Source organism: Arvicanthis niloticus, chromosome 20 (genome assembly GCF_011762505.2).
Source record: "Arvicanthis niloticus isolate mArvNil1 chromosome 20, mArvNil1.pat.X, whole genome shotgun sequence".
NCBI classification, from domain to species: Eukaryota; Metazoa; Chordata; class Mammalia; order Rodentia; family Muridae; genus Arvicanthis; species Arvicanthis niloticus.
In genome coordinates this window covers 26,315,784-26,336,717 of record NC_047677.1, presented here as the reverse complement: position 1 = coordinate 26,336,717, position 20,934 = coordinate 26,315,784, and the positions used below count along the sequence as shown (strand labels likewise).

Below are 20,934 nucleotides of genomic sequence, written 5' to 3'. Positions count from 1 at the left end.
TTTAGGAGAGATTTATGATTTATGATTTAGGGTGGGCTGGTCATGAGAACACAGTCTGTCCCCAAACAGAGACCTCAGATCAGTCCTTTTCCTTCAGAAATTTTTTCCTTCCTTCCTTCCTTCCTTCCTTCCTTCCTTCCTTTCTTTCTCTCTCTCTCTCTCTCTCTCTCTTTCTTTCTTTCTTTCTTTCTTTCTTTCTTTCTTTCTTTCTTTCTTTCTTCCTTTCTTTCTTTCTTAAGATTTATTTATTTCATTTATATGAGTACACTGTAGCTATCCTCAGACACACCAGAAGATGGCATCAGATCCCATAACAGATAGTTGTAAGCCACCATGTGGTTGCTGGGAATTGAACTCAGGACCTCTGGAAGAGCAGTCAGTGCTCTTAACTGCTGAGCCATCTCTCCAGCCCTTATTTTTCTTTTTTTAAAAAAATATTTATTTTTTATTAATATGGGTATGTATGAGTGTGCCTGTTTATTTGTAGATGCTCCACATTGATGCAATACCCACAGAGGCCAGAAGAGGGCGTCAGGTCATCCCGGAACTGGAGTTGCAAGCTGCTGTGAGCTGCTTGATGGGACTTTTGGAACGGAATGTGGGTCCTCACAGGAATTGCTCTTAACTGCTGAGCATAAGGATAGTTTTTCTCTTGCCAAACTTGGCAAGATGATAAAGGCGGTGGTGGCGCATGCCTTTAACTCCAGCACTCCGGAGGCAGAGGCAGGTGGATCTCTGAGTTAGAAGCCTGCCTGGTCTCTAGAGCAAGACCTAGGACAGCCAGGGCTACACAGAGAAACTCTGTCTTGAAACACCAAAATCAATCTCTCTCTTCCTCCCTCATTTCCTCTCCCTGTTTTCTCCACCCTCTCCTCTCCCCTCCCACTGCCCCCTCTTCCACCCATAGTTACAGGAAAACCTCACTATACAATTTATTTGAGGCAGTCTCTTGCTGTTGACTGTTACAAACACACATAGCTGGCCCTAGAGCTGCCAGGGACTCTCCTGACTCCGCCTCTATCTTGCCACAGGAACGCTGAGGTTCCAAATGTAGGCTGGGCATCTGGCTTCCATGGGTTCTAGGGATACAAATGCAGGTCCTCGTGCTCTTCCCTCAAGCACTTCAGCCCCTGAGCTGCCTCCAGTTTAACAGGCTCACAATTTCCAAACATCCTCCTCCAAGAACAACAACCTAGGTGACCATCGAGAAAGCATGTCCTTAATCATAAAGACATGGGAGTTTCCACAGTTCTTCAATCTCGTCAGGGATCAAAAAGTTCTGTGTGCATCATCTGTTGGCTTCATGGACTCTGGAGCCAGCCACCTGGGTTTGAGCCTGCCTCTGTCCCTGTAGCTAAGTGGGGTCATGTAAGTTTCAATTTTCCTGTTTTTAATGTGGGAATGACGGTGCTTTTTCTGGCTTATCACGGTGGTTGACAACTAATTCATCTGGCACTCCTGGCTGGAAGGGCTGAAACTATCCATGTGGTCATCAGCCGGTGTTCTTATCTTTTAAGTGATAACTACTCCTGAGCACACCAGTCGGTGCTGTGCCCACAGTTGGGTGCTGGGGAGTCCACGGAGACTGGGGAATCCAGGGAACTCACAGCATCCAAACCCCAGTTCTCCACTTCCTCCAGTCCATACCCCCTCACCACCTCACGGCTTCTCCTACTGACTCCAAATTCCAGACACTTCTTTCTCTCTCTGTGTATCCCCCAGGTAGACTCTCTCTAGCCCTGGGACAAGATCCTTTGTTGTAGGACCACTCTGGAGCCACTGCCCTCACTGTCCACCCCACCTCAGATCACTGTGACATACAACCCCAAAGATGCCCCCTGTCACGGCACCCATGAGGCCTTCTGCAGTAAGCATTCCTGAGTCCTTACTACTATCTCCCTAATCAGATCTTGGCTCTAGCACACAGGACCAGCCCTGGCTGGGACCACCCCTTCTGGTCTCTTCCTTCCCTAGTATGTGATCATGTAGTTTTTACACACACACACACACACACACACACACACACACACCTGCCACCTCTTTCTGCCTCCGGGCCTTTGTCCCTGTGACTTAATGCCTGGAATCCCTCTTTTCCCCCTTCCCATATTTACAGCTTCCTGTCTGGCGCCTGGGTATGCCTCCCAGCGTCCCAACTTTAGAGCCGTAGAGTCACCCAGGACATGTCAAAGGCATGCTTGTCCATAATCAGTGGCTACTCTGCAAGCAGAAGTGCGGTGGCGACAGAAAATCAGAACCCCCCCCTGTTGGATATGATTGCAAATGTCAAGATGGGCAAATATCAGATGGAAGACATCTTCCAAAATACTTAACTAGTCATCCTCAGCTGCCAGGGTCATCGGAAATGAGGGTGGGGTGCTGAGAAACTGCCACAGCCAACAAGACCCTAGGGAGTCATTATGAGACAGGTCCTGGCAGGGCAGTGGTGGCGCACACCTTTAATCCCAGCACTTGGGAGGCAGAGGCAGGCGGATTTCTGAGTTTGAGGCCAGCCTGGTCTACAGAGTGAGTTCCAGGACAGCCAAGGCTATATAGAGAAACCCTGTCTCGAAAAACAAACAAACAAACAAACAAAAAACCGAAACAAAAACAAACAAACAAACAAAAAGAGACAAGTCCTGAATAAGGATACAGGGCACATGCCAAGGTAACTTGGTTAATTCTACTTCTTCATAATGTACCATCATGGGCTCACCACATGAAGTAAATATTCCACATGTGTGTTAGACATAACAAAGGGGACATCTTAAGGGACATGGGGAAACCTTCTGTATTGTACTTTAAATTTTTCTGCAAACCAAAATCATCACTAAAATAAAGTTTACTTTCATAAATTGTCAATAAAAGAATTTTTGAAGCCAAGCATGGTGGCCCTTGCCTGTAATCCCAGCAATTGGATGGTTAAAGGCAGGAATATCAGGAGTTCATGGCTAACCTGGGCTTCAAGAGACCCAGTTTTAAAATAAAACAAAATTAGAGACAACTCAGGACAACTTTTGGGAATCGGTTCTATCCTCCCACCCTGTGGGATTCTGGGAATGAATTCAGGTTGTCAGGCATGGCAGTTGGCAAGTGACTTTCCCCACTGAGCCATTTCACAGCCATATTTATTTCTTTATGTATTGTGTTATGTGAGTTCCTGTGTGTGCACGTGTGTGTGCATCCATGTGGAGGCCAGAGGATCATGTTAGGTGTCTTCCTTAATCACGCTCTGCCTTACATTTTGAGAGAGGGATTCTCACTGAACCTACAGCTTACTTCCACAGCTCCAGTTTACAGGGCTCACCGAACCCTGGTTTTTACTGGGTGCTCTGGATCTGAACTCAGGTCTTCCTGGGCTTGCAGCAAGCACTTTATTGGCTGAGCCATCTCTCCGACCCTTGTCTCAATTTTTTAAATGGGTAAGTTCCATCTTGTGATCCTCTCTGACAGGGTGGGACTCTCCATTGCCCTCAATTTACTGGTCTCACTGCCTTCATTTGTGAGTGGGGTCCCCACAGCACCTACCATGTGCGCGGTTAGCATGTGAAGAATTTAGGCCAGGATCAGCATTGAATATGCTAATATTATTGCAAATTAAAGGACTTCCATCATAGACACTTCCCTTTTGCAGCTTACAAATGACTTGGGGTCCTTCTGTCCAGGACTAATCAGAAGATGCCTTGTGAACTTAATTCTCATCTCCTCCCCCTCACGATCCCGCATACCCCGGACTCTCATCATCTAGGGAAGAGAAATCTCTCTTGGGAGGATCCGGGAAGAGTGGACAGGGACGGTTCCATAGCCTAGTCTGCCTTGCAGGGCCTGCAGCGGCGCCAAGGAGGCTGAGGCTGTAGTGCGCCGCCTAGTGGCACCCGCGAGCATGACCCGTGCTGGAGATGTCCGGTCCAAGCTACCAGCCACTCTTTTGAGGGAGCCCCAAAGGCTGCTTTCAAAACATAATTGTTATGAAATAGGTAGCTGCTACTCAGCTAGATCAGAATATGTATGCATATTCCTTTTAGTCCTGGGAAGTGGTGATTATTTCCTTTTTACAACGGAGGGGACTGATGCCCAGCAAGGGTAAGTAAGATCTCTCAGCAAGCAGGTAAAAAGAACAACGGGGAGTCGGGATGGGGGCAGGGGTTTGGGCGGGGACCTAAGGCTACATCCATCAGCTGGGGTCCACCTTCCAGTCCTACAATGCTATTTGGTTAAGAGTGGTCCGGTCGAAGCATTTGCAGCCTTCATTAAGGGTCAACACTGGCCCAAGCTTTCAGAGTAGTTGTGCCTCAACAAAGGCTTCCCTGCCTCCAACCTTAAACACACCCCGCTCCCAGTACAGCACTGCTCCCCCACCTCCCATATCCTCGCATAAGCTCCCAAGACATGCAGGTGGAGTTTGGGATTCCTTCTCAAGGCCGTTGATCAACAACCTCTCTTTTTCTCTAGCCTCATAATGCATCTGACTGTGTGTGTGTGCAGGGGGGAGGGGGTGGGGGGGTACTGTATTGACATGCCATGATAAATAGGAAAAACGGAGGCCAACCTTGGCAATTCAGTGCCCTTGTTCTTGCTTAACTAGAAGCCGCGCCCCCCCACCCACCCCACCCTGACTGCGTGTGAAGACGCTTCTGGAAAGTTCTGTATAACTTCTCCACTGTGTTACCCTTAGGGCTGTGAAGCCTTACACATGGGAGGGAAGTGGTCATTCCCAGTTGAGGGCCAAAGATAAGGTTCTCTGGGCTATAGGGAACTGACTGCAGGTGGCTGAAAAATGCATCTCCCTGAGATTTAACACAGGTAGGGCCTGGGGAGATATGGAAGTCTAGTTCCAAAGAGACAGACCTCTGTGAGCAGACATTAAGACTGGAGAGATTGGCTGCTGGAAAAAGGACAGCCAAAGAACACACAATCATGAAAGAATATGAATTCTTTTAAGATTTATTTTATGTGTATGAATGTATCTGCATGTACACCTGTGTGCCAGAAGAGGGCACCAGATCTCATGATAGATGATTGTGAGCCACCATGTGGTTGCTGGGAATTGAACCCAAGACCTCTGGAAAAGTAGACAGTGTAATGGAGAGAGTGAGCCATCTCTCCAGCTCATAAATCTATTTTTTTAAAATCTAGTTTCCACTCTGTTATAGCCTGAGCATGCATGCGTGTGTATATTCGTGCATGTATGTGTGTGTGCACACGTGCCTGCATGTAACTGAATAAAAACGGTAGTTGACAGTAAAAGTGCAGAGCCCCAAGGAAGCTCCATGACCGCAGACTGGACATTCTAAGTACAGAGAGGTTCCAGAGATAGATAGATAAGAGTCTGGAAGCAAAGGCAAAAGGGTTATCATGGTCACCTTAAGCTAGTTGTGTGATGCTTTTATTTGTGAGTTAATTAGAAATAAAGTGATTTTGATTTTTTTTAAAGTAGAGAGAGCTTCCAGACTGAAGAATGGATCAGGGCTAGGTAGGAATAAGAGAAATGGTTGGTATTCCTACACCCCTCTCTCCCCAGAAGGAATTAAGCAACTTTTAAAGAAAAACCAGCAATATCCCAGCAGGGGAGCATGAGCCTGCAGTGTCTACTGGTCTACTGAGCTCTCAGGCAAAGCACCCTTGACCTCTTGGCCTGGGCGCACGGGATGTGAGTGTTGGTACCAAGGCATCCACATGTGTTTCCTGCCAGTCTTTAAATATCCAAATACCTGTTTGCTTTTCCAGTCAGCTGTCTCTGTGTGTGCCTGGAGCTATGTTTGGGGTTTTTAATCTCACGGGCTTTGGTCTGTGGGTGTATTTCTAGATGGATGCCTGCGTGTACACAGGGTGTTTCCAGAAAGGTCATCTTGCACCTGTGTGTCTCTCTGTTGTGTATTTACTTGTATGTTCCTTTGCAGATATGCGTAATTGTTCAGGGGCGTGTATGGCTGCGTGCTTGCGGTCTGGAATGGGTGGAACAGGCTGGGTGTGCTCGGCCACTACCTTGCTCACACTGTTCCAGGCCAGACTAAAAATAGCCGGTTTATCTTTGCCCGCAGAAACCGAAGTCCTGCCTTGGGCGTTCACTCCACCCGGATTTACCCTCCCTGGGCCTGGGTGGTCAGCCATGATGTGGTGCTTCGCCTATAGCCCCAGCCTCCTATAGATCTCCAGTCTTCATTTTGTGGAATTGGGATAGAAGGGGTGTCCAGAAATCCTGCTTTCAATGACTCCCTTTCTCCCAAACACAGCTAGGATGGGTCTTCTTGCTTTTCTGCCCTCACACCTACCTTCTAGTCAGCAACTGTGACTTCCAACCCCTTTCTTCTCCAACTTGGGAATACTAGGTTCTTTTGGATACCTCCTACCCTCCCACCGGACTTCAGAGCCTGGCTAGGCTACTCTCTTCCGGAAGAAGAGGGTTGGTTGTTCCAGATCGGCAAAGAGGAAAAGCTTGCGAGGTCAGCCAGTGAGGGCTAGGGGGCAGCAGGGAGACACTTGGTAGCTGTCAGCAACTTCTCAGAGCCAATCTAGGCCCCAGAGAATTGTGGGGGAGACCCCAAGCGCTCCTCCCACTCCATCCAAGGTCTCACTATGTAGCTCTGGCCTCAAACTCACCAAGATTGCCCTGCTACTTCCTTAGTGCTGACGTTAAAGGTGTGGGCCACCATGTTCGCCTGTAGGGCTTCCCCCCCCCCATCCCTTTCACACCTTCACTCAAAGCTTGGACCAATGGCTTTACATCTCCACGCCCTACTTCTCTATAAAAGAGCAGATCTGGTACTTCTTCTCAGCTTTGCGGAATTAGCTAAAATGATGCCCACTAATGGGCTACCACACGGAAGTGCTGTGAGCTTCATGTGAGCTGATGCACAGACATCTCCCAAGTCTCATAAGCTATATAGTCCCACATAAGCTTATGGGCCCACCTTTGGGTGATGAGGACTTCCCTCAAGAACCATGGGATCGGAGGCCACCATTTGTGCCCCGACTTTCTTTCTATTTCCCACATTCCGCTCCTCAATTCCTTACCAGACAGCTAACATCATTATTCCCCATTTCACAGGTGACAGTGATGGAGACAACTAAGCAGCTCCTTCAAGGTCACGCGCTTAAGGAGCAGAACCAAGTTTATACACGAACCTAACACAGCAGCAGGCCCCTCCCCGTACACGTCCTTTAATCAATTGGACTGTTTCACCATATCCGAGGATGAGCCATCCTTCCGGATCCCACGTAAAGAGTTCTGTCCTGGGTCGTGGAGACAAACAGAACCAATCACGATCCTAACTCATGCCCAAATAAATATCCCGAGCTGGAACTCCCCACCTACATCCCCCGCGCCACCAGGACTTGGATAGTTGACATTTTCCTTGAACACCCCCCACCCCTTTTGAGGCCGAATCAAAAGCGAAAGCTGATTCACACCCAAGCTAAGAAGGGTACGAATGTTTATTTTCTTTCTTTTTGGAAAGAAAATCCGATAGACTCCGCCGCTTACAGCGGACCGGTTTTCCGGTGCTTCGGGTCCTACGTTCTTCAAGAATCCCCTCTGATAAGGCCCCAGCTCGGCCTCGCCTACACAGCGGTAGGGTACCCCCCTCGCTGGGCCCCGTGGCCCCGCCCCCGTCCTTCAGGCCCCGCCTTCTATCGCGTGAGGCCCCGCCCCGGCCCGCTGACTCCAGGGCGAGCGCGCGGCGGCGCTGGGCATTGTGGCCGGTGGCGGGGCGGACGAGGGCGCCGAGCCGCGGGGAGCGGCAGGGCGCGGAGGGGAGCGCACACCCCACTCGGACAGACTTCGCGGCGCGGCCGCTACGAGCGCCGCTGAGCGCACTCCACTGGGATCGCACAACTTCGGAGCAGGGCGCGGACGACGCTCGCAGCGGGAGAGCGCGGAAAGGGCGCACCAGAGCCGGGAGCCCCGGCGGCATCCGACTCCGGGAGCGCTCCGAGCCGCCGGGCGGCCTCCCGGCGCTGCGTGGTTGCCGCTGCGTCCACGGAGGGCACGGGCTGGCGCTGCCGGGCACCGGCGAGGACGGCGAGGCGGCGGCGAAGGCGAAGGCGGCGAGGCTGGGGACCGGGAAAGAACCCCGAGGGAGAGGCGCCCGGGCCGGGCGACAGGAGCATGAGGGCCCGGAGCGGGGCGCGGAGCGCGCTGCTGCTGGCGCTGCTGCTCTGCTGGGATCCGACACCAAGCCTAGCAGGTAGGAGCGAGAAGGAGTGGGACACGGGGGATGCGGTCCTGGCGCGTCCCAGCGTCCAACTGCAAGTTCGGGTGGTTCTTGGCGGAATCACTGCGTTCGGAGAACGCGGTGGACGCGCCCAAGTTAAAAGGCAGCTTCGGTGCCCCGGAGAAGGGGCGACGCGTGGCCACCTGGGGTGCCACGTAAGCTCGAAGCTCCCTGCTCCTGCCTCCAAGGGATAGTTGCTTCCCCTGGAGTGGGGTCTGATTCACTTCCAAGTGACCCCTGATTGCTACTGAAAAACTGTCACTGCCAGGGCCAGGTGTGTGTTCGCTGCAGTTCGCCTGCAACTTAAGTCTGAGTATACGCTCCCGCGGGCTGCACGCGCAGCATTCTGCGGGTCACAGAGAGCCTGAGACTGCAGAACCCTGGAAGCGCTTCTTCCCCTCGGCCTTTGGGGAGCCGAGGCCCGAAGGCTTTAGCTATTGAAGGGGGAGGGGCCCGAGTCCTGTACACCCTACTCTCCCGAGGTGCGGCGCGGGCGGGTATGGAAAGGTTTCGTGGTTGGTGGATTGTTTTGGGGTGAGTGTTGGCAGAGTGGGGGGGGGGCGTAATGTGTCCCCTGTCGACATTGCCTATTTTCAGTAGGTTATTGTCATTCTCACCGTCCGGGATTTAGACCAGGTGAGCTCGCCTCTGCACCGCACCTAGACCCAGTAAAGATGCTCTAAGAGGGTTTGGCGGACTCCTAAGTTTATAAAGTCCCCAATTCTCCTCTCTAACAGCGAAAGTGGACGCGTCTTGCAGGCTCTGTAGTAACGCGGCTAGGCGTTGGAAAGTGGGCTGCGTCTTCCTTAGGAAAAGTACACACTCGCACCAACCTCTCTGGTACCCAAGCAGGTGAACTGCCGTTATGGTGAATCGGGAACTCCCGGAGCTGATGTGGGGGGCTGGAGGGCCACCTTAGACAAAGACCGCCCTGAGAATGGGGAAAGGAAACTAGCAGAAAGTGCAGGAGTTGAGGCATCTTTCTTCACCCCACTACCCTCAGTGATGATGGCATCCGCTCTCCCCTCCTCCCCACCTCTCTTTCTTCTAGATTCCCACGGCTGAAGCTTGCTTTGAGCACATCCCCCCACTTTTTATTTCTCCCCAAGCCTTGTGCTTGTAAAGTTACAACACTCAATCATTTGATCCGAGTTAATTATGATTTGGGCAGACTCGGGTATTTAAAGCAATGTTTTGAAGTTGAAAGGTAATGATGAAGGAGGAGGACGCTAAACGACCAGCCTTGTTTTAAAGGGTGCACTTAGGTGAGGGAGGGGCCAGATTGGGCGTTAGTTTCTGTTTAAGAGTGTCTGGGGGTGATTGGAGGGTAGAGTGAAGTCTTTGGAAATAGCACGTGGGCCAGGTTGCATCTTGGGAAACATTTTTTTTCTTATCTAACAGCAGGGTAGTGGGATCGGGAATAGATACCACGGTTACTGGGGGTGGGGTTCCATTTGGAGAAAAATGGGACTGCTGGGCCCGAAGTTCTCTGGATGGGTGGGCTGGGCCAGCAGTGCTGGAGGTGGCCTGCATTTTCTGCTTAACAAAGCATTCAGCCCCCATCTACCCCGGAAGAAACCCCAGGCCCAGGGCTTTGATGGATTTGGGCATGAACAGTGCCCAGTCAGAAATGGTCTCTAATACCCAGCTTTGATTTCTCACCAGTGAGCAGAAGCGGTGTTGGAATTGTGTTCATTACATAGCACTGCAGGGGCCTCCTGCCCACTAGTCTGGAGAAGGGCCAGCTGCTGGGGTGTGCCTGCAGCCTTCCTATGCCCAGAATCTGCTGCCCTTATGGAACCTACCTTCTGAGGGGAGAGCATGCCTCTTCCTCCCACACAGCCTGGTTTCCCCAATGCCACAGGCACGAAGCAGCTTTCTACCAGAATGCTATTTGGGTTTTTCCAGTGACTCCCTCCTGATCCCATTTCACTGATGGGGAAAAGTGAGGCCAGAGTTTAGGCTTTCCCCACATCTTGTCTTCTTCACACTGATTTTTTTTTTTCCCCTCTCTCCTAGACAGGTTTCTCTGTATAGCCCTGGCTGTCCTAGAACTCACTATGTAGACCAGGCTGGGCTCAAACTCAGAAATCCACCTGCCTCTGCCTCCCAAGTTTGGAGATTAAAGGCGTGTGCCACCACTGCCAGGCTTCACACCAATTTCTGATGAGGATGCTGGGCTCCTTTATGTTAACTAGGCCAACTTTGCCCAGTGTGGGGGTCGGGGGGGATTTGTCCTTCGGCACCCTTCTACCTGGTTGTGTTGAGATGTCTGTTGCAAGGCTGGAGAAATTACTGGGAAGGCTCCAAACAAAGTACAGGTACTTCCCTCTTTTCTCCTGAGAATCTGGTAGTCAACTCCTGGAGAGTGCTGAGATGTTTTGTTTTTTCAAAGCATCAAGTTTGATGATGGAAGAATCTAAACCAGACCCCTAGAACCACAGACCCTTAGGAAGACACCAGCCAGCAAGTGATTGGCTGGGAGAGGCCACTTCAAAGGCACCGGGCTGGCTCTGGGAGCTTCCTTTGACCCCACACGAGTCATGCAGCCCTTCCAAGGCCTCCGGCTGGGACAGCTGAGCCAGAGTTGAGAGCTCTTGATCAGTCTTGTAAAGGTGCAATTAAATAGGGAGTTTTCCTAGTGTCTGAGCTGGTGCCACTTGTGTGGTTTTGGTGGGTGCCTTTACCCTCAGCTCCCTAGGCACAGAAGCGAGCACCCATCTCACTTAAACAAATGGAAATTCAAGTGTCTTAATGGGCTTTCTCATTAACTTGGAAGTACAACAGCAGGGGAGGAATTTCTCCTGGAATCTCTCTGCTCTGGTTCATCCCCTCCCCCTATGCAATGGGGAATTCCGTGCAACCTAACAACTCCCCTGTTTTTAACTGCTGGAGCTTTGGGAAAAGTGTTTGGAATTGCCCAAGATCACCCTAAAGCTCAGCGGAGACAGGATTCGAACTGGGGGCTAAAGGGCCTGCCTCCTTCATCCCTCCATCCTCACTGGAAGGCCGGACTGCCTCCCTGGGGTCAGGATGCTGAATGGAATTGAGGTGCCTTCTAACCTGGGCCCATAGAGGTAGAATCCTTTTGGCAGTGGATTTCGCTGGACTTGTAGCCGGAATGGGAAGTGAGGGTTGATTGGGGAGCAGGATCCTGCTCAACAGAACAGAAGTGTTGGGCATGTGGGCCCCAAGACCAGGTAGATGCTCACAAATGACACCAACATCCAGTACTGGCTGTAGCAAAACATAGGTTACAGGCTAGGCTCCGTGGCCTACTGAGTCAAATGTCCACCTTTTACAGGGTCCCATTTATTTGTGGAGTTGGGGACCCAACTGTCTCTGCTAGTTTGCTTATGGAATCCTTAGGTGAAAGGCACCATGACCCCATTCTTGTTCCTCAGGACTAGTATGAGGTTTGGGGTCTCCAGCATCCTTTCCCTGAGTCACCCCCATGTCTAGGGTGAATATGGGCTGCCATGAACTTTGGGGGACAAGCAGAGAGGGCTGTATCCCTTCCATCTCAGGTGCTTGGGCTCAGGTTGGTGATCCTGAGTGAACACTACCTAATCCTCCCGGGGCTGACCGGCCACAGTACCGTCCAGGGGACTCTGGAGTAGGGTTTCAGGTAGCAAGGAGGCACATGGAAGCTCAGATCTGCAGGAAAGGGGAAAGGGGCTGGATACTGGGCTTCGAGTTGAGGTTGGTGGCCATGGGCCCAGAGAAACTGCTGCTTAGGCAGATGGCCTCCAGGGGGAAGGGAGAGGCTGCTGCCAGGCCTGAGCTGGCTCCTCTACTGGCATCCTTCTCCGCCTCTCCACCAGCTTCCTAAACAGCTTCTACAAATGGAGTCATTAAAGCCGTGAAGGCAGAATGAACCCAAACAAGTGCGGGCTGTGCTTCCCCCCCCCCCCCCCCCCCCCCCCCCCCTTTTAAAGGAAATTTAGAATACCATAATGAGAATCATTCAGGAAAAAAAGCACGCGTCCGAAGGCACGGAGAACCCTGCTCCCCTCCGGATTGTCTAGGGCCTGAAATCTGGGCTGGAGCGCCACCTCCTGCCCTTTTGGATCCTGTACGGGCTCGGCGCCCAGGTGGGGGAGGGCTTCCCTTCCCCGTACCTGGGCCATTTTGGTGAGTTAGGGCAACAAGTGAGCCCCTCCTAAAGGCTTCTGGGAGAAGACTGGCACTCTAAAAGCCGGCTGGCTGTTCCCAGGGAGTTCGTTGACAAACCAAATGTGGATCTGGAGGCCGTGGAACGGAACTCCGCTGCAGCCCGCGGGCAGACAAGCCCAGACTGAGCTCCCTAAGCCACAGGTCCCCACCCCCCACGCGCCTTCCTCTGGCTCCTAGGCTTCCCGAGGCTAATGGCAGGGAAAACATTTGCTGAAGTGCAGGCATAAATCAGCTGTCTACCCCCTCCCTCCTTTTGTGTCGTTTCCCCTCCCAAAGCTCCGGGCTGCTTGGAGCTCCTGCTTTTCCCCTTCTCTACAAAGCCGCCTGATTAGCATCTCCGGAGCTTGGGGGTTGGATTCTGTTCAGTCACCTGGTGTCACCAAGTACCAGCCACCGTCCACCAAAGCCCTCCAGTTCCTTGTGTCTCCTCGCTCTTTTCTCCCCACCTAATCTAAACTGATGTGGGTCTGCCCCAGTCCTCGGAGCTCAACGGTGCCGCCTCACCATTGAGCACTTTGTTCCGCTCCTTTGCGCCGCCCCTCTTTTCTCAGCTCCCCCAAGGTGCCCCCCCCCAGCACTTCACAACTTCCCCGGTTCCAGCGAGGCGGACCTGTGGGTGTGGGTGTGAGATTGTGCACTGAGGAGTGTTTGTGAGAATGTGCGGTGGGAGGGTGGCAGGTGGAAGAGTGTTGGGGGAGGGGGAATGTTATTTCTCTCTTAGGTGTGGGGTGTGTGTGTGAGTGTGTAGGTGAAGTGTGCAGGAGGACCAGAGCGTGCTGTGGTTTCCACCTTTTGTATAGGAGGGTGTGGCGTGTGTGGCGGCTGTGTGGATGTTTGAGCATGTGGGCGTGGGCAATGTCATATAGGTGTGGTGCTCTCTGTTTGAGTATACATAGGTGCGTGTAATGAATCATGAAAGGCCTGGGAAGCTCCATCCATTGTATCTTATTGGGGATTCCTCTTCAGGACGGGACCTGCCATTTGCCCTGCAAGACTAGAGAAGCCCTCCGGCTATCTTGCAGTACATAAGAGCCAGAACCCGTTGTTGGGAAGGCTGGAACACCTTCCCAGGGAAGGCTGGGACCAAGAAGCTGAGAATGAAGTCTTGTGCCCTAGAGGGACCAAGAAAGGTTATTCATAGACAGCCCAGGAGCATGGGCTGTTGAGCCAGGAAGCTGAAGACAACTGTCCTGTGCCCCTCCTCAAGGCCCAGCTCACCCAGAGCATGGGGGGTGGGGTGGTATGGGGTTAGATGTGATGGCTCACTTGTCTGGCTCCTGCAGCCCATCTCTCTCAAGGTCTCAGAAGTGTTCTGGGGAAGGAGCTTGCAGGAAGGGGTCTCAGCATCTTGGGAGGTGTGGCTGGGCTTGGACATAGACAGACCACACACAGATACACAGACACACACACACACACACATAGCATAACTGAGCGTACCGCGCTGAGGGATAGTATGGTGGCACTTCTCTTGCCCTTCCTGTTTGTGCCCATGCTAAGGACCACCGCCATTCTCCTCTCAGATGAGATGTCATATTTGAGGAGACTCAAACCCCAGGTCATGTGCCGTAGCACTTCATAGTTTGCAAAACCCTTTTCTGTATGGGACTCACCATGCCTGCGAGAACCCCTTTTGGGAGGTAGATGCACTCCTGGAAAGCTGAAGAGGCAGGCTGGGCCCAGATCAGTCATAGAGTCCCTAATCCTGGCTCCCAAAGAGGTCACACAGTCTATATGGCACTCTGACGTCCATTCAAAAAAAAAAAAAAAAAAAAAAGTGGCTCTTAAAGTCTTGGATGCGACAGGAAGACAACAGGAGGACACAGCAGAAAAATCCTAAAAGCCCAGGGGCTTTCTAGAGGCGGTGATGACCCTGAGCTCCACCACCAGTGTCCCCCCTCATCCAGGTCTTAGGGAGCCTTGAGGATGCAACCTCCTGGTGCCTCTGGCTCAAGGTGGAACCTGGGGTAGGGACGGAAAGGTTTTTACGTGGCTGTCTCTGTGTCTCTTAGAAATGGATGGAGCCTAGCAAGTAGGGGTGGAATCCTGTAGGGGCATTAGGAGTTCTCTGCCTGCTGTCCTCACCCCTAAGCCCCAGTCTTCATATATCTCCCCTGATATGAAGGGGCCAGTCCCTAGGGCCTTAGCTGCCCAGTAGGGGCCTGACATGGCCAGTTGGGATCTGAGAAGGCTAATAAATATAGTTCCTCCCTTAGTGGGAGGAACCTCAGTAGCATTTACTGGCTTGCTTAACTGCTGTGCCTCAGTTTCCTTGTCTATGAGATAGGGGTTGTAAAGTCCTTATAGAATTGTTTTGAGCTCATATGAGTGTACCCGAAGTAAGGAAGGATGATGTGGGGTGCCTAGCATGTCATGGCCGTTCACATTTGACAAGCTCAGAAAGAGAAGGGGGGTCTGGCCCAAGCCCCTCGGGCCTTGAACTTGAGACTGGGGCTTACTGTTTATTCTTCTGCTGTATGACCCTGGGAGACCTCCTTTCCCTCTCTGGATCAGGGTTGACTGCGCTCTCTCCCTCTCTGTGTTTGGAGTCTAGAAGAGGTAGAAGGTAGATCTTTAAGGGCTGTGGGGTTTTCTAGCTAGCAGTTAGCAGCAGACAGAGCTACTACAACGACCCAGAACCACTCCACTTCATTTGCGTTTATAGGGGCCCATCCGGAAGGTCGATTTATTGACAGGGATGCCCATGTGTGCATTATGCAGCCCTGGGTCTCTGTGTCTGTCTCTATCTCTGTCTCTCTCTCTCTCTGTTTGCCTGCCTATAAATTACTTTCTAGGACTTAAGTTCACTTCCCCTGCTCCACAAGCATCTCTTGCCTTTAAGATGGAGAGCCCTGGGTACTAGCTCAGGGCTCAGGAGACTGAAGGAAGGAACCCGCCAAGGCTTAAGGGGACTACAGCGGTTCTAACAGGACAGACAGACAGACAGACAGACTCTGGCTCCGTTCTATTCATTTAGAAGTAAGGAAAGCTGATTTCAGGGCAGAGGTGAAGATTCCTAGCACACACTGGTCACAGGAACCCTAGCCCAGTCCTACACTTGATACAGGTCGCACTGGCATCATTACTGTCAGGATTAGAAACAACAAGAAGTATGTGTTAGAGGCTTGGGGTCAGAAAAGGCTTCCTGGAGGAGAGACTGGTGGCTCTTAAGTACCCCCTTGAAGGATCAGCAGTTTGGGCCATGGAGTAGAGGGAATGCCTGGAGTTGTTTGTATATTGGGACAGAGGGAAAGAGACATCCACAGCCCCACGAGGAAGACTCTTTGCAAAGAGCCTATGGCTTTCGAGCCTAAAGGATGCAATTTGGTTCAGTTCCTGGGCCAGGTAGTCAGCCTCTAGGTGCTGTTAGTCCCCTGGTGAGCCATGTGACAGAATCTGACCCCAGCTGGGGTCCTCTGAAGTCTTTGCCTCCTCTTTTTGCCTTTTCCTACTACTCCTTTGGGCTGAGCTTTGGTGGGGGATGGGCCATGCTCTCCTGTGTGATTCTGTAGGAGAACGAGGGACACGGCCCCTGGTGGTAGCGTCCCCTTTGGTGGGAGAACTGAGGGACGGGGGGCAGGAAAGAGGCCCGCTTTTCTGCTTCTGGTGGCTACCCTGTTGCCTGATAGCTCAGAGGCATCTCCAGCTCTGATCACCCACTAGTCAGGCAATCCCCCAGAGGCCCTGTGTGGCGCCCGGAGGCATTACTGGCGTCAAGAGATGGAGATGAGGCAAAGCGGCTGGTAATGCTATCAGGCGCCCGGCTGCCCCAACCCCGGGTCCTCAGCACCTAGCTCTAGACATGGAGCTTATAAGAAGTTGAATCAGTAATGCCAGAAAAAGTTGTTCCAAGTCCCCTGCAAGTCATTTTGTAACCCAGAAGGGCAGAGGCAGAGCCCCAGTGACCAGAGATGGGGTCACAGGGAGCAGCTTTGTCATGTCATACCCGTGTCCCTTTTCCTTGTTGCAGGGATGGGTTGAAATGGCCAGGAGGTCGCAATGAGAACAGGGCTGTCAGCAGTGACATCCGTCACTGTGTGATCAGAAGTGATGGGGGAGCCTGATGCGTCTTCAGACCAGCAGTGTCAGATGTGAGGTAGCTGCAAAGTGAGACAGAAACTGTGCAGGCGCCACTGGCCAGGAGGGAGCTCTGCCCGGCCTGTCCTGCCTGGATGAGAACTGGAGAGTGGGAGGTGCCCAGCCCTCTGCTAACCACCTCCCCCTGCCTTATCTGAGCAGTCTCTTCTCACTAAGCACTTACCAAAAGCAGGCACAGTAAGTGTTAAGTACTAGGTGGTTGGGGCCCGTGGGTGAGAAAGAATTTGTCTAACAAAGCCACAAGGAATTAATGAAGTTTTACATCTAGGTGACCTGGTCCCTGCTGTGTGGGTAGCAGAGAGCAGACTAGACGCATACTAGGCTGTAAAACCTTTTCATTTGGTCAGGCATGGTGACACACACCTGTGATCGCAGGGCTCAGGAAGCAGAAACAGGAGTATCATAAGTTCAAGGCCAGTTTGGTCCACATACCAGTTCCAGGCCACCAAGGGCTGCATACGACTGTATCTCAAAAATAACACTATATCTGATTTGCATGCCCAAGCCCATTGATCACTGTTTGGAGCTGCACAGAGTGGCCCGTGCATGGACATTGGCTCTGCAGCCTGCAGCAGGTGCAGACTAAGCAGCATGCAGGGAGGCGCAGGGCCAGGGGCCGAGTCCAGGACCAGCCTCCACAGCAACTGTCCCTAGCTTCTTGGCATAAGTGGAGCTCGTGAGGACAGCAGAGTTGGCTGCAGGGTCAGGCTGCTCATGGCTGCTCAGGGTACATCCCACGCTAATATTCAAGAGCATTCCTAGGAGATAAATATCCCCAGGCCCTTGGCTGAGGCAGCAAGATGCCTGGCTCAGCTACCAGCCTCACAGCTGGGTACCCACTGGCCCTTGCCAGGAGTCACAGGCTGATCTGAACTTCTGTCTGGCAGCTTAAACAGCCAGGGCTGCTGGACACATTGAGTCCTGCTGCAAATTTCATCTGGCTTCACATTTCCTGGCTTGAAAATTTGACTCAGTCTGGTCTCCCCTCCCTCCTCTCTTCTCTCCTCTTTTCCCTCTTCCCTCCCCTCCCTTCCCCTTCTTCTCTTTTCTCTTCCCCTCTAGTCCCTCTAACCTCCCCTCTCACGCTTCCCACCCCCAACACACACACACACACACACACACACACACACACACACACACACACACACACAGGAACAACAGAAAAAACCTTGGGAGAAACTGAAAGCCTGGTTCTCATTCCCAAAGCAGATCTGGGTAGCATTAGGCAGCTTCTTTCTCTCTCCCCCTCCTCTAATCAGATAAGCAGGAATCAGAAAACACAGGTTCAAGTCCCGGCTCCATCTCTAGGTACAGTTCCCTGAGCCTGGGACTCTTGTCTTCCTGTGGTCAACTTGAAGGTTGTTGAATGGGAAGGTGGAGTGGGAGAGGCAGGGTCATTGAAGGGAGAGAACCTACCCATAATTCCCTGCTCACCTTTCTTCTTCCTAGAAAGTGCTGCCGGACAGGCTATACTAGACGTAAGGTGGAAGGGATCATTCTAGTAGGGGATTCTTGGAGCTATCTTGGATAGCATCTTGGGTAGTGCTCTAGTTGGCCCATGAAGTCACTTGTAGATAAATCCCAGGGGTTATCCCAGGGGAAGCCTGTATTATTGAAAGAATCTCCAGGAGCTTGGAAGTTTTGACTCAAAGGCCAAGTCTCTGTGACCCAGGGATAACACCCTCCAGGACTCTGATTCAACCCACCAGGAAAAGAAACAAACAAACAAACAAACCAAAAACTGAGTTGGCCAAAGCCAAGCAAGCAAACAGCCCTGCAACTTGCAGAGGTCCTTGTTTTGAAAACTGTTGTCTGAACCCCCAGAGGCTGAGACCCAGGGATTGCACTGCCCAAAAAGTGGGGCAGCGAGACACCATGTTTCCCTCTTACATTACTGGAACCTGCTTGCTGGTGACTGAGTGGCCCTGGCTTCTTGCTGGCCTGGCTGGGCTATGAGTATCGAATGACGAATGTTTGGGCCACTTTCCACACCTCACCATGCCCCCATGCCCTGGCATGTGGCCTGTGCTCACGAGCAGAGGAGACCGGGTGCCATGTCAGGGCAGGTTAGCGTCAGCTCCGGCTTGGCTGGCACGTGAACCAACGTACCATCTGCTATGCCCAGTAGAAGTTACATAAGCCTCTCCTGGCCACCCGTTCTTAGAAAACGGGCAGGCCGGGTGGACAGGCCAAACCAATCACAGGCTGTCCAGAGCCAGAGAGAGAGAGAGAGAGAGAGAGAGAGACACACACAGAGAGAGAGAGAGAGAGAGAGAGAGAGAGAGAGAGAGAGAGAGAGAGAGACAGAGAGAGAGAGAGGTGTCAGAGCAGAGGACACTGAGATTGGAAGGATACAGGATGAGGGTTCTGCCTCATGGACTCCAGGAGATATGCAAAGTCTGCTGACTGCATACCTGACTGTTCAATACCACCTTACCACCCCACTGCTGAGCCTGCACGCATGCCCGTGTGTGTGTGTGTGTGTGTGTGTCTGTCTGTCTCTGTCTGTGTGTGTGTCTGTGTCTGTCTGTCTCTGTCTGTGTGTGTGACAGAGAGACAGAGACAGGGCCCCTTCCCCTTCTCCAGTTCCTGGAGTCGTCCTGCTTTCTACCTTGGGTCAAATGTAAAGCTTTCCTAAGTGGTTCTGCATCTCAGACAAAAAGTGCATTTCCTTGGGGGCTCTGGAATCAGCCAAGATCCTTCGGTTGCCAGCAGCCTGCCTTTGGCCAGGTGGACTCCGTTTGCCCTGTTTCCTCATCTGAGATGTGGGAATAGCATAGCCTGCTTTCAAACAGCCCATAAAGGGCTGAATCAGATGAATCCTGTGAAGGTCAGAGGAGATGGTCCACAGTTGTGCTTGTCATCACTGTCCGGTTCTGTTCTCTTTTGGTTTGTATGTGTGCATGTTGTGTGTGTGTGTGCACATGCATGTTTGCAACTGCAACACGCATGTGTGTATGCATGCAGAAGTCAGAGGAAGATGGTGTGTGCTTAATAATTACCTGTAGAATGAGGTATGCTGACTAAACTGAAAGACTTGGGGCTGTCCCCTCAACTGCAGACTTTCTGCCCTGCCCAGACTGGGTCTGGGTAAAGTCAGGTGGAATGATGGGGCTCTTCCAAAGATGGGCTCAGCCTCAAGGTAGCCCTTGGCCATTTAAGTATAGCTAGGGAAAGCATGTTTACTAAGGTGTGGTAGCCATAGGAGTATGCCAGCACCATCCAGGAGATACGGGGCTGACAACTTCAGTGTGCTCGTGGGGCGGGGCCTGGCAAGCCAGGGGGCACTGGAGCCAATGACTGGAAAAGCATACTCAAGCCTGAGAATCTTGCTTGGTGGTCAGTGACTGTTTATAACACTTTGGTGGTACAATCCATTCTGACCTGGATCCTGTGACCTTACAGAGGGAGAGGTGGGGCTGAGAGTCTGCCTCTTCTAAGAGGGCCACTGGCAGAGTGGGGTAAGGCAGGCTCCCTGCTTCTCACCTTGGCTGCCTTACCAGAGCGCTTGCCCGCTGCCAGGACACTGCTGGAAAAGGAAACCAAGCAAAATCCCTGGGTGCTGGGGCTCTCTCATGTCGCTCCTCTGGCCTTCCTTTCCTAGGCTCTTTCTAGAGAATTCTTGTGTTTAGGGATAGAAGGAACTGCTCTCAGATCTCCTTGGGGACAGTAAACATCAGTCTCACCAGAGAGTACATGAATATGACCTCTGGACTTGAGTAAGCCAATGTGAGAATCACAGTCTGGTGGACACCTCTCAAGGTCTGTGTCTTTGCACGATTTGTGTACTTATGTATTCGTGTGTGTGAAGTTGTGTGTGTGGGGAGACCGGAAGACAGTCTGGGGCATCGTTCCTCAGGGATCACTCCTCTCTTTTTGAGCCAGCATCTCTAACTGGTGTGGAATTCACTTTGTAGTGCTCTAAGTCAGACAGCCCTAGGAATGAGCCTGGCTCTGCCTCCCCAGTGCTGGGATTGCAGGTGTGTTCCATTCTGCCTGCCTTTTTAATATGAGTTTTGGAGATCAAACCCAAGGCAAACATTTTACTGGTTGAGCAGGACTCTGAGCTCAGAGAGGGAAGCCGCTGGTTCCAAGTGGCCAGAAGAGGCGAGGCCACACAGGCTGGTTTCCAGACCTTCCCCCAAAGGTAGAATCAGGGACTCTCCACGAGCCATTCGCCACACTAGAAATCGATTTCACTTGTCATTTCACTGACTGACCAGTGACCCAGACATTTGAAGATGCCCATCTGCCCTGTCCCTGGGTACATGGGTCAGCCCCTCCAACCGAACTATGTTCTATTTTCTTTCTTGATGTAACTGAGGGGTAGATAGCTGGGACCTATGTTCCCTACAGGCAAGATTCCAGATCCCACCAGACTTCAAACTCCTATCTGGTACCATTCTGTCTGGGCTTTGGTGGTTTTGGTATCATGAGAGGAAAGGCCATCCCA

General features: G+C 52.0%; 1 protein-coding gene across 2 annotated transcripts in view; it reads left to right on the top strand.

The window, feature by feature from the left end:
* The first annotated feature begins 7,813 nt into the window (after positions 1-7,813).
* The window catches only part of Unc5b (unc-5 netrin receptor B), a 64,914-nt gene continuing 51,793 nt past the window's right edge, over positions 7,814-20,934 (top strand). The window contains exon 1 of one of the 2 annotated variants that reach the window (XM_034524449.2): positions 7,814-8,183. In XM_034524449.2, coding sequence (XP_034380340.1) covers positions 8,105-8,183 — 79 coding nt within the window. In that variant the 5' untranslated portion in view covers positions 7,814-8,104. The remainder of the gene's footprint in view (positions 8,184-20,934) is intronic. The other variant, XM_034524451.2, reaches the window with a different exon arrangement.